This window comes from Vigna radiata, unplaced genomic scaffold, assembly GCF_000741045.1.
Source record: "Vigna radiata var. radiata cultivar VC1973A unplaced genomic scaffold, Vradiata_ver6 scaffold_319, whole genome shotgun sequence".
NCBI classification, from domain to species: Eukaryota; Viridiplantae; Streptophyta; class Magnoliopsida; order Fabales; family Fabaceae; genus Vigna; species Vigna radiata.
Genome location: NW_014542600.1, coordinates 59,936 through 72,615, shown reverse-complemented (window position 1 = coordinate 72,615; position 12,680 = coordinate 59,936). Strand labels below are relative to the sequence as shown.

General features: G+C 31.8%; 1 protein-coding gene across 4 annotated transcripts; it reads left to right on the top strand.

Moving 5' to 3' along the window:
• Positions 1-5,810: 5,810 nt before the first annotated feature.
• On the top strand, positions 5,811-11,890 carry LOC106780455 (probable inactive leucine-rich repeat receptor-like protein kinase At3g03770). 4 transcript variants are annotated; one of them, XM_014668742.2, is made up of 9 exons: positions 5,811-6,027; positions 6,339-6,801; positions 6,877-7,773; positions 8,647-8,780; positions 9,279-9,519; positions 9,774-9,976; positions 10,099-10,151; positions 10,319-10,427; positions 11,347-11,890. In XM_014668742.2, exons 2-9 carry the CDS (start codon positions 6,435-6,437, stop codon positions 11,620-11,622), a joined length of 2,280 nt encoding a protein of 759 aa, XP_014524228.1. In that variant the 5' UTR covers positions 5,811-6,027; positions 6,339-6,434; the 3' UTR covers positions 11,623-11,890. The 4 variants fall into 4 exon arrangements, with proteins under 4 accessions (XP_014524228.1, XP_022632705.1, XP_014524226.1 ...); XM_022776984.1 differs by adding an exon at positions 6,238-6,266 and having other exon boundaries at positions 6,339-7,773; XM_014668740.2 differs by having other exon boundaries at positions 6,339-7,773.
• Positions 11,891-12,680: the final 790 nt, after the last annotated feature.

The window sequence follows — 12,680 nt, the reverse complement described above, 5'->3', positions numbered from 1 at the left end:
TTTACACATGCATCAAAATAAGGATTATCAATCAAGATATCCAAGAACATATCACATACAACAACAAGCAAACAAAGGTAAAATTCCCCATACTTTGGCCAATACTACGACTTTATCTACAACCCAAACCACCACAAAAAATCTTCTTTTACACTAAGGTTTTCCGCAACTTCTTTGTATCTCTCCCAAAAAATATATCTCTCTTCTCTCTCTGTTTCTCTTCTTTGATGTAGGGTTTCTAAAAACAAATGTCACCCCTCTCCCTATATCTTAGTTTTTATAAATCACCCAAACCCTATCTCTAATAATCCCTCACTTAAAATAACAGAATAATATATCCAAATTTATATAAATCTTTATTTTTCCTCTATTAAACGTTCAAACCTTTATCTTTTCATTTTATTTTATTTAATTTGCATGATTTTACTTTCTACACCCCTAACTTAATTTCTACACCAATTAATAAAGGTAAAAAGACCTTTTTGCCCCTACACCAAATTATAATTAAAAATCTACATTTTTGTTAAGCTTTCTCCTAGGAATTGAACCCACACCCATTCAATCCTAAACACCCATCTCTACCAACAAGCAAACGCATCACATTGGTAATAACACACACATACCACAATCCAACAAACATACCAAAACACTATTGATAGTGGGAGCAATATGAGTGTTGAACCCAATCCCTGATGTGTTTGATTTTTGATGATGACAACACATTGATTGTAACAACACATATATGTTTTCATGACACAACAAAAATGTGTATTTGTGATTGATATATATGTGGGTATATAAATGTTTCTTAATGATTAATACATATGATGATATGTTGATTGGTCTGCATACTATTGTGATCATGATTTTGTTTATATCTACTGTATGCATACTAAATTTTTTAATGTGATAAAACCACAAGCACAAAGCAACTCTGTAAGAAATAATCGATTATAATGATGTTGTGATCAATTAAGTTCATTAGATTACTTATGTTTTAAACTGTGGCAAAATAACAAGTAACTGATTAAATTAAGTGTAAAAGGGATTAAAACTTGTGTCTTTGCAAACATTTTTATGAAATGTGTTGTGATGAGTTTTGAAGAGAAACTTTTCAAAATTTGTTTAAGTGAAGCACTTAATCGATTACACCGGTTATGTAATCAATTAAGTCTATTATTATTTGAAAATTGTTTTCAAGCTAATTCATAACAGTGTTAAGGGTCAAATATGTTGACTAGCATTTATTGCAAACCGATTACATTAAATGTGCATTCAATTAGAACTATGTTAATTGTAATTCTGTTACATCTGTTACTAATTTAATCGATTACATTACTAACATAATCGATTGATTTGTGTCTGTAATGAGGAAAACTATATATTGATGCATTGCACACTGTACTATAATGAACTGATCATTCTAAACTTTCATATATGATATTTTGTGAATTAAGAAGAGAGTTACAGGTGTGCTGAGACACTCCAAGAAACAAGATTCATAGAAGTTGATTATCTTGAAGGTTTCTTGAAGAACTGATTGGGTTTTCACTGCTGATCAACTACTGCATGAGTGAAGTGTACTCTTGACTGATCAGACTTTGTTTTCTACAATCTTGGATTGTATTGTTTTTCCTGTGCGTGCGGTCAGGAAGAAGAGCGAGGAGTTCTTGGTACTTTGAGAGGTGTTCTCAAAGGGTGTTACAGCAAATATGTGTGGTTCTTTATGCAGGTGTTATCTTTCTATATTTGATTGTTGAGTGGGAGAGGTGTTTACATTTTTTAGAGAGTTATTTTTAAAACCTTTGGTGTAAAACTCAAATCATTATGGTGAAAGAGCCTTCAATCTAAGCTTGATTGGAAGGGAAATTGGATGTAGGCATTGAGGCCGAACCAGTATAAATCCTCTATTTGTATTTCTTTCCTTACCTTTTTTACTTTCACTACATGCACTTTATTGCTTGGATTTCAAGATAGATTAAAGATCATTCTAAATTTGCGAAAAGATTTAAAAAGCAATTGTTTTTATCGATCACCAATTCACTCCCCCCCCCCTCTTAGTATTGAGACACAAGGCACTTCTTTTCTAAAAGAACATGTTTTACACTTTATTAAATAACACGAAAGAAATAACTTAACTATGTTTTAACAAAGATATTCAGACACAACATCTTATTAGACATATCAACTCTTAAAAGAAGACATACTCAAGCGTTAACAAAACTTTATTCCTAAAACTCACATTTTCCTCGGGTCTTACATCCGCAAACACTCACCCTTGACCTTTCACCATGACTTTCTCTAACAGCTTTAGCCAAACCTAACTAAGGATATTTCCATCATTTGGTATCAAGAGCTTAGGCTCTTCAATAGCTAACTCTCTTGGTCCTTTATCCATCATTTCATTTCTGTGTTACCTTATGTTTTTCTAACCTTCTCTTCAAATTTTGTGGAGAAAGTTATGGTTAAAATAGTCAACAAAGGTCAGAGTTTTCATAATTTTGTCATCAACGTTGTTTCCGTTATGTTTTGGTTGTTTTGGCTATTGTTTTGTGCCTTTTAAATGCTCCTAATTGTGTTGGATATCATGTTCTTAGTTTTTTTGAGTCTTTTCTTCATATTTTCCATTCAATCATATCATATGAGTTGGAAAAAGAATGACTCAGTTTCAACACCAAGAGGGGGGATGAATTGGTGAAAATAAAAAATCAGAGTCTTTTCAAAATCTTTTTCACAAAGTATAAACCTTTCAAAAGTTTCTTGAATCTCGTATGAAAAGATAAATCAGTGCAGCGGAAAATAGTTGACTATACTAAAAATAAAGTTGACTTAAAATAAAGAGATCAGGGATAGAGAAATTCAAACACAGTTTTTATACTGGTTCGGCCAAACTGCCTACATCCAGTGTCCTAGAAGCAAATGCACTATAATGGTCAAGGCTTTTACAACAAGGTTTCTTAGAGACCTCTACGTCAAAATATAAAACACCTCTCTAACCCTCTAATAAAAATATAGGCATACACTACCCAAAGAATAGCCGCAAGATATCCCCTCTCCTGCAGTCTTTGTCAACTTTGAACAATCCTCAAAGTTTCCCAGAACGCAACACGTCCTCTTCTTGTAATCACAACAGGGCAGCCACAATTTTCACAAGATTGAGAGAAGTAGATGATCACGTTTCTAGTACACCTTAACGTGTAGTATGATCAAGCTTTTCTTTCAGCACAACCTTGCTCGTCATGCAACTATCCAAGAGACATCTCCACGGTCTTCTTGATAAGTTCTTGGAGCTTTTCACAGATATCAAAATTTGAAACAATAGAATGAAATTGTTAGAATAACCAAAGTCTCTGTGTAAAACAGAATCACGTCTATTTATAGTTTTTTGTTAAACAGACGCTCTTGTAGTCGACTTCACTACTAATACAGTCGACTTCAGTCAGACAGTTAAGAATGTTAGAACCAATTAGTAGCAGTCAGATCAACCAAATTGATTACACGTTTAATTCAGTTGACTAAAAATTAATGCTTGGTCAAAAAGACAAAATATAGTCGTTATAGTTCACAAGCATCAACAGAAATTCAAAACATAACTAACTAAGTCGAGTTGCCTGCGCATACAATCGACTATGTCACTTCAATGCAGTTTTGAAAATCTTTTCTTTGCAAAATTACTCACAACACTGTTTTTGAAAATCTGTGCAAAGTTACGAGTTTTAATCGACTTACTTCATAATGAAGTCGACTTAAAACTTGCAGTTTTGCCACACAATATAAGTTCAACCAAGTGCATGTGGTTTCCTTTTCTAAACACATATGTAATGCAATCACAAATCATATCTCATGTAAAGAGCAGTGAATATGCACACATATATAGAATTAACACAAACATGTTCTTCAAGAATACATATACAATAAAGATTTGAACATGTAAACAATGCATGTGTTATCAATAATGTGTTGTCATCATAAAAAACCAGAACCACTGTGAGATTAAGGTTTAGCTAAACCAGTGCTTCCCTTATCAACAATCTCAACAATATGTTTAGGTTATTTTTCTTTTCAAATCCATCCATATTGTCTAGAGTAATGTGTAATCCTTTTTATGTCACTTTCTCTTAGTTGAGCTTATAAATATAACAAAAAAATATGTACAACTTGGATTTCAAAATTGAATCATATACAAGCCTTTAAATGTCTTATCTTCACAGTTTTAGGTTCATACTTGCCATTAGATCATTGGTAAGTCCATAAAAAAAAAATCTCTTATGTCTTGTTGAAATTTCAAACTTTATTTTGATTCTAGTAGGGTTTTTTCTACTTTGCGTTTCTTGTTCTTTGAGCTTTCAAAACCAAAATATCATCTCTATTTCTAGTGTGTGGCGGTCTTTTTTTGCGCTAAGAAAAGAGTGGAAAAAGAAATACCGAAAGCTTTTAAGCAAATGCCTAAAAAAATTATCAAAGAGAGCCTCTAAAAGTACTGAAATTGTGTGCATTTTACCACAATCATTGTTTTTATTGGTGAATCTGTTTTGAACGTTTTGCTATTTGTTTTGTGCATTTTATTGAACTTTTCAATAGCTTAAGTCTTAGCGAGTGATGCTAAAAGAGTAGCCTCAATGCTCCCATTTGTTCAAAGATTGTCAAAGACAAGAACTACAGTCTTTATATTCTAGTAATTTTTGTTTTTGTGGATTTACTTTAGTACTTTTCTTTAAATAATCATTTTGAATGTATAGTCTTTTATTTCTTATTATTTAATTTCTTGTTTGTCTTCTTAATTTTTTTTTTTTTGGTTTTGTCATAATGATGAAACTAATTTATCATACTCGTCTATACACTTAGATGATCTAATTCTAGAATCAATTATCATGTAACTTTTAGCACAAATTTATTTTTCGGAAACAAGCTTAGAAGCTTTTGGCCAAACCTAAATAATTTCAAAATGAGAATTAGGAAGAACATAAGTGTTTATATGTTTAGGCAATCTATTAAAGTTAAGACTTATTAAAAATTTAAGTTCAAAACAAATACCTGAAATTATATCATAAACAGATTTTTATCTTAGAAACAGCTAAAATCAGAAAAATAAAATCTTCCATAGATTTGTTTGTATACTTTACTCTTTGCTTTTTATATCCATAAATGATTAGACGGTTATACAAAAGCGGCTGACTGATTCGTCCACCAACTGTTAGAAAAAAAAAAGGCGCCAAAACCAGCATATAAAAATGAAGGGTCATGCATAAAAGTTGAAGTGCGATAACAAGATAATAAAGGCAAACCCATCTTCAAAAAATCTAACCTCAAAATTTCGAGAAACATGATTAATTTAATTAATCTTTGAAAGAATGTTACTAATATATTATATTCGTTCTCATTACTAATGCTTTTTAAGACTTTATTCTAAATATTTGTAACATTTAATAACGTTAGACAAAGCTAATATTTTATAGAAATTACATTGCTTTATATTGAAGGCCACATGGAGTAATTAAAAAGTTGTTTAACCTTTATACGAACTTATTATGAACAAATTTTTAAAAGTAAGAAAATAATTTATTTTCTATAATTTGTAAAACAGTTATTTTTAATTTATGACTAGTTTTAACCTATGATTTTTTTTTTTCAATTTTTACTGTTTTATCCAAGAATTACCATATGCTCATATGCAATTAGAAAAGTGTTGTTTCATAAACAACACTCACATGACATGTTAAACTATCATGGTGAGGAATAAAGAGTCATATATTCTCTATAGAGAATCTTCTCTTTTGCTTTTCTTTGTGAAGATATATGACTTCACTTTATGACCATAAAACAAAAGAGAAGATAAATGGATGAAAATTATGTGCATTCGTTAATTAATTATGAACTGTTGCTTTGTGAAGTGATGCAGAGTGAGTTTTGGCTTTTCCATTTTTCTTTCACAACCCGTGCTCCCTGTTTGTCTTGGTGTGTGCAGAGAAACGGTGACACTGAAAAGTCGATTTAAATCTAATTCAACTCACAAAACCAGTTAGTAAGGTGAGATTTGTTTCCACTTGTATATTATAATTTGATCTTATTTTTATAATGTATTATAAGTTGATGTTATCTGTAATCAACTTCTGATCGATATGATATTATAAGTTGTTCTTATCTCTAGTCGACGTAGCCTTAAGCATGAGTTTCTGAATATATGACGGAAATTTCTTTTGATTTTTTTCTTGTTTGTTTGATTTGCTTGTTCTTCAGAGTTTGAATTTGGCTGAAAAGAATGAGATGTAAGAAACCATTTTTTTCAATTGAACATATTGTTGCCACTTTCTTATTCATGTGTTGTTGGAATTGCACAGAATCTGGCTGTGGATGTGAAAGAGAACGAAGCTTCAGTTCTGGAAAGAGTGTAATCTAGAGCAAACTAGAGTATACCAAAAACTCCTCTGTCTGTAATGGGAAATAGGGTTCCTCTTTCGGTGCTTCTGGTTTTGGTAACAGTTTTACTTTCAATCTATCACTCGGAGCAACTGCAATCCTCTCACTCGCAAACCTTCCTAAGAATTCAACGGCAATTGAACTTTCCAGCTGTTTTAAGCAGCTGGAACAACAACACAGACTTTTGCAGCACAGATTCAACATCTTCTCTCACTGTTGTTTGCTATGATGGCACCATAACCCAGCTGCACATTGTTGGTGAAACAAGAGCTCCACTTCTTGCTAAAAATTTCTCAATAAATTCCTTTTTCACAACACTGGTTAGGCTTCCCAGTCTCAAAGTCCTCACTTTGGTTTCTCTTGGCATATGGGGTCCATTGCCTGGTAAGATTTCTCAATTATCATCACTGGAAATTTTCAATGCCAGTTCAAATTTCTTATATGGTTCCATCCCTCCAGAGCTCTCGTTACTGTCACATCTCCAAACACTCATTCTAGATTACAACATGTTTTCTGGCCATCTTCCTGAATGGTTTGATTCCTTTCCAGCCTTAACTGTTTTAAGTTTGAAACACAACTTGTTCAATGGTTCACTTCCGGATTCACTGAGTAGCTTGGAGAATATGAGAATTCTTTCACTTTCACATAACCACTTTTATGGACCAGTGCCTGATTTGCACCGTTTGACGAATCTCCAAGTGCTGGAATTGGATGATAATGGTTTTGGACCTCGGTTTCCCCAGCTTGGTGACAAACTAGTTACTCTAGTACTAAGAAACAACAAGTTCAGGTCTAGCATACCTGATGAAATTAGCTCATGTTATCAACTTGAGAGACTTGACATCTCAGCAAACACATTTGTTGGACCATTTCAACTAGCACTAATGTCACTCCCTTCTATTACTTATCTCAACATTTCTGGGAACAAATTAACAGGAATGCTTTTGGAGAATCTGTCTTGCAATTCTGGTCTTCAAGCAGTGGATTTGTCCTCAAATCTTTTGACTGGAATCTTACCAAAATGTTTAATGTCAAATGCCAATGATAGGACTGTCTTGTATGCCAGAAATTGTCTAGAAGAGACAAATCAAAATCAGCATGCACTACCCTTTTGCCACACTGAAGCCATAGCTGTGGGAGTAGTACCTGAGGGAAAGAAGCACAAACGAGTATCTAAGGCAGTTCTCTCCCTTGGGATAGTATGTGGAACTTTTGGAGGAGTGGCAATTATTGCACTGCTTTTTTTTATTATCAGAAGAGGAAATGTCAAAAGAAAAACCAAGAATCCTCCTCCAACAAAATTAATATCCGAGAACGCAGCTTCTGGATATACCTCTAAGTTACTCTCTGATGCAAGTAACTCCCTCACTCTGAATAGCATACATTTGTATGTGTGTGCACACTGGCACATTCCTTATACAAATTTTTGCATTTTTCAACTTGCATATTATCTTGAAAACTCTCACATGCAATTGTTAATTGGTGCCATGAATTATTTGTATGTGTGTAGACAAAGTACCCAAGTTATATTATCACCTTAAAAAATAACAATACTTTACATTTACAAATGCTTAAAATTTTGTTATTGGAAGGAAATTGGGCGGTTCAGTTTAGACATTAGAAGCTTGAGTTTTATTCAATTCTTGCCTCAATGAAAATGTAAACTATTGCAACTTGGTTTTTTTCTTGTGTGGCATCCTTGAGCCTTTGATATTCAAAGAATCAGAAATTCACCAATAACGAACATTAAAAGATCAGGATGGTGGAAGTTTCACATTGATTAGAGATAAGGCTAATTTATAGTATATAAATTGGGTGCAAACCTCACCTTATAAACCAGTTTTGTGGGATTGAATTAGGTTTAAAGTGTACTTCTAATATGGTATCAGAGTCATCCTTAAAGCGTATCCTAGCAATATTTGTTGTTGGACATACAAGCCGGTTTTGTGGGGTTGAGTTAGGCTTAAAGTCTACTTCTAATACAAGATGACAAGGATTTAGAGCAGAGCATGCCGATTAATAATTATAAATTTTATTTCTGAAATGCATTCATTAACGGAGTGTAGCAGAAAGTGAAACTCTAGTTATGAATAGAAAAGAAAATTACATGCACTAAAAAAAAATATGTTTAATTGCATCACACAGAACAACTAAACTTGCTTTATAAATTCCTTTCTATCCTTACATATAAAAGATAGATGACAATTATTTATTTTTACCATACTAAAGGGTATATATCTCAAACAATGAAGTTCGGAACAGTTGATCTGCCTCCTTATCGAACTTTCTCACTAGATGAGATTGTAGCAGCTACAAACAACTTTGACTCGGCTTGTTTTATGGGTGAAGGTTCTCAGGGAAAGGTACGTCACTTGTTTTAATTATAATGTCTACGTTGATTATAGAAAACTATTCCTTTGACCCTAAGATTCAGGGGAGTGTTATGTCATATTGAGGAATGAATCTGTTTTCTAGCTTAAAATGTTATGAAACACTAGTTTCTTGACAAATATGTTGCGGCTAATTCATGTTCATGTCATAACATACCCATCAGTTTGCATGGTAGCATATTATAAGGTTTAAAGAATAATTCTGGTGTATTATTTCAAAGAGTAGAGTACCATATATATATATATATATATATATATATATATATATATATATATATATATATAAGGGTTCTATAATTTTCATCTATTAAAGGAATGATAAGTGTACAAATCTATACAAATTATAATAATATCTAAATTATATCTAATACAATATTTGATTGCCTAATATCAATATTTGACATATCTTAACAGAACTTAATTTGATTTGTATTCCATCATAAAATTATATCTTTTTCTTATGTGCTTCAGATGCACAGAGGTCAACTAAAGGATGGTTTACTTGTTGCCATTAGAAGTGTAAAAATCACCAAAAGCTTCAGCACTCAAGATTTTGTGCATAACATAGAGCAGATATTCAAATACAGGCATCGTCATTTAGTCAGTGTTCTTGGACACTGCTTTGAATGTTATTTGGATGATTCAAGTGTCAGCAGCATATTCATTGTGTTTGAGTATGTTCCTAATGGCACACTCAAGAGCTGGATTTCAGGTGATTCATAAAAACTTGTTTCTCGGATAGCAGTGTAAAACTGGTATCAGTCCAACAAGAAATAGAATGGATATGGAAGTTTCTCTTGATGAAATTCTATTAGTAAAATATCTGTATATCACTTTCATGATGTTCTAAATTTAACAATAAGTTTTGTTTTTTCTTGTTAAACCATTTATTTCAGTCACAATGGAAGGTTGAGACAATAATGGCATTTCTCACAACAACCATCTCTTTAACCTGTTATGTGGCAGATAGACACTACAGAAAATCACTGACATGGACTCAACGCATAGAAGCTGCTATTGGAGTAGCAAAAGGCATCCAATATTTGCATGCAGGAATTGTACCTGGTGTATATTCAAACAATCTCAAAATCACAGATGTTTTACTTGACCAAAATTTTGTTGCAAAAATCAAAATTTATGACCTGCCTTTGTTATCTCTCATGAGGAAGGTATGGATTATTTTATGTTCTTTTCCGAGGAAAATAAATCATGTTCCACCATGATGTTTGGTCTTTTATTTTGCTTGATAAAGCTGACTTCAGTTATTATTCAACCCTGCTTATTCTTTCAGGTTGGACAAGGTAATCCTTCTAGAGAATTCAAAAGTCCTAGCACTAATAAAAAGTGAGTGAGGGAAATTTAACTTGGTTTTGAGCTACATGTACTCAGCTTCTGTTAACGGAAAAGAGGATTCATCTTGCTTTACTTTTCTACGTGCATGAAAAAAAGTCACGTGATACTGATGTGAAAATTATTATGAGAGATTGATTCAAAACATGCTGTTGTTGCAGTGTAAAACAGGAAGACGAGTCTGATGTATATGACTTTGGAGTAATCCTGCTGGAACTCATTCTAGGAAGGACAATAAAATCAAGGAATGTGGACACTTTAAAGGATCTGGTAATGAAGGAGATTTTTGTTTATTCAATATTTTCCAGTTTTACTTTCTTTTTAACCCTTTAAACCTTCAAAATTAGAGGACTTTGGTATGATCCAGTAGACATCCTGATAAGTTTTGGAAATCTTTTACTGGAATAAACTGGAGAGATTGAAAACGGGTTTGTAAGATGAGGTTTGTACTCACTTATATATTATAAATTGGTCTTATCTCTAGTTAATGTGAAACTTCCAACAACTACCTTTGAGGTATGAGTTGTCCATACAAAAGACTCCAGAGCATAAAACCTTAAAATTTTATGTTTATATGTCATGTTCTTCTTATATACCATTCAACTTTCTTGTTTATACTCCATGTAAGACTTTCAACTTATACTTAGATTGCTAAGATGAATGTGGTGCTAAGTCATCAAACAAAATAGTAGATTTCCACATGATCTCACAGATATTAATCAAATGTAAAAGAAAAAACAATCACACCAAGCAGGGAGGAAAATTTAAGATATAAATTAGTTATGAACAGAAAAGGTTTTTTTTGTTTTGTTTTTTTTTGAATAAGCAGAGTTCAGACTTACAATCTCATGCCCGAAAGGTATCAAAATAAATGATTAAATTGTAAGACCATTAACAATATCAATTTAATATTTCTAAACAAGCCTATGTATGCTTCCCATTGGTATGAATTTATCATATTTGATTACATTAGAATCATTGCTACAAATATAGGAAAAAACAATGCTATTCAGCCTTAGTGCTAAATTGACAACTTTACTCTAAACCTTGTTAATATGACTTGATTTAATGTTGCTCTTTCTCAATACCTGAAGGATAGTACATGAAGGGTTAAAAACACAATTAACCTTAATACTTTTCATTAATTTGCACTCTTATGATTTTGTTTTAACTTTGGAACATGAGATAGTTGCAAGCAAGCATAACAGCTGATGATGAAGCTAGGAGGAGCATTATAGATCCAGCAGTTCGCAAGGTGTGCTTAGATCAATCGTTGAAGACAATGATGGAAATTTGTGTGAGGTGCCTAGTCAAAGAAGCAGCAGAGAGACCCTCTAATGAGGATGTTTTGTGGAATCTGCAATTTGCAGCTCAAGTCCAAGATGCATGGGTAGGAGACTCTCAAAGTGGCAGTGATGACTCACCTGTCTCACCTCTAGCTTCTATAAGAATGACCTTCCATTAGTGTCAATACAAAGGTTTTCACTTTTTTGGTTTTGATATGTGTGCCTCAAAGGTTCATGTTTAGTTCTTTGCAGTTTACTGTTTACAGTATGCAGTGTACAATATCAAAATAGTGTAAGTTCTTGATGTAACAATTTTTCCCTACAATGTCTGAGCTTCTAAAACCAAAAGAGAAAAATTACTATTTGTGGTGACTTGTTTAAATCGTGTAACTAAAGGGAATGAAAATGTGTACTTGATCTTTTATCAGAAGAAAAGAAATAAAAATTGAGAGAAAATTTAAAATAAATATCAATATCATTCTTAAACTATTACCTTCTCTCCTAAATAATCCCAAATATAGAAAAATCTATATAATTAGTTTCTTTAATGTTAGAAATAATGCTAAGTGGATGCCAAATATTAAAGTACCCTTCAAATTGATTCTTAAATTATATTTGATATCAATTTAGGGTTTACTATTGAGAGATTACTTGTATGATTTTATTATTTTAAATTTGAAAGGGGAGTAATGCTTGATTGTGGAAATGGATGGTATATTAAAAGTAAGATCAACATTGAAAGTATTACTGCAAGAAAATTCAAAAAAAAAAACATATCACTTTTAGTGACAAAAAAATATGTTTAGACTAATTTTTTGATTAGAGACTAATTTATTTGATAGGTAAAATCTTGATAACTAATATTAATGATTAGTTTAAAGACGAATTCATAATAAAAATTATTTTAATTATGAATTTAGAGATCAATTATAACTTTTTATATACAATAAAAATTATTTTAGTTATTAATAATTTTTAGTTAATACATTAAATGGGTGACTAATTACTTTTAGTCATGGTTATTATTTAGAAAGTTTATTATTGTAAGTAGGAGTGGGCAAACTGCACCGTTTATATTGTACTATAAATCAATTACAGTTAACTATAAAATAGTTCAAATAAACTGAACTGAACTAAAAAATAGTTAAAAAAACTAAATTGAACTATTTTTTAGTTCAATCAACTACAATACAATTCAGTAAATTATTTTTTAATTCACAATTTGAAAACATTTTAG

Bases quoted from the DNA above. Each gene is read 5' to 3' on its own strand.
- LOC106780455 (XM_014668740.2), top strand. From the start codon at position 6,435: ATGGGAAATAGGGTTCCTCTTTCGGTGCTTCTGGTTTTGGTAACAGTT. The intron at 7,774-8,646 runs GTAACTCCCTCA...ACCATACTAAAG, and splicing joins TAAGTTACTCTCTGATGCAA to GGTATATATCTCAAACAATG. The intron at 8,781-9,278 runs GTACGTCACTTG...TATGTGCTTCAG, and splicing joins GTGAAGGTTCTCAGGGAAAG to ATGCACAGAGGTCAACTAAA.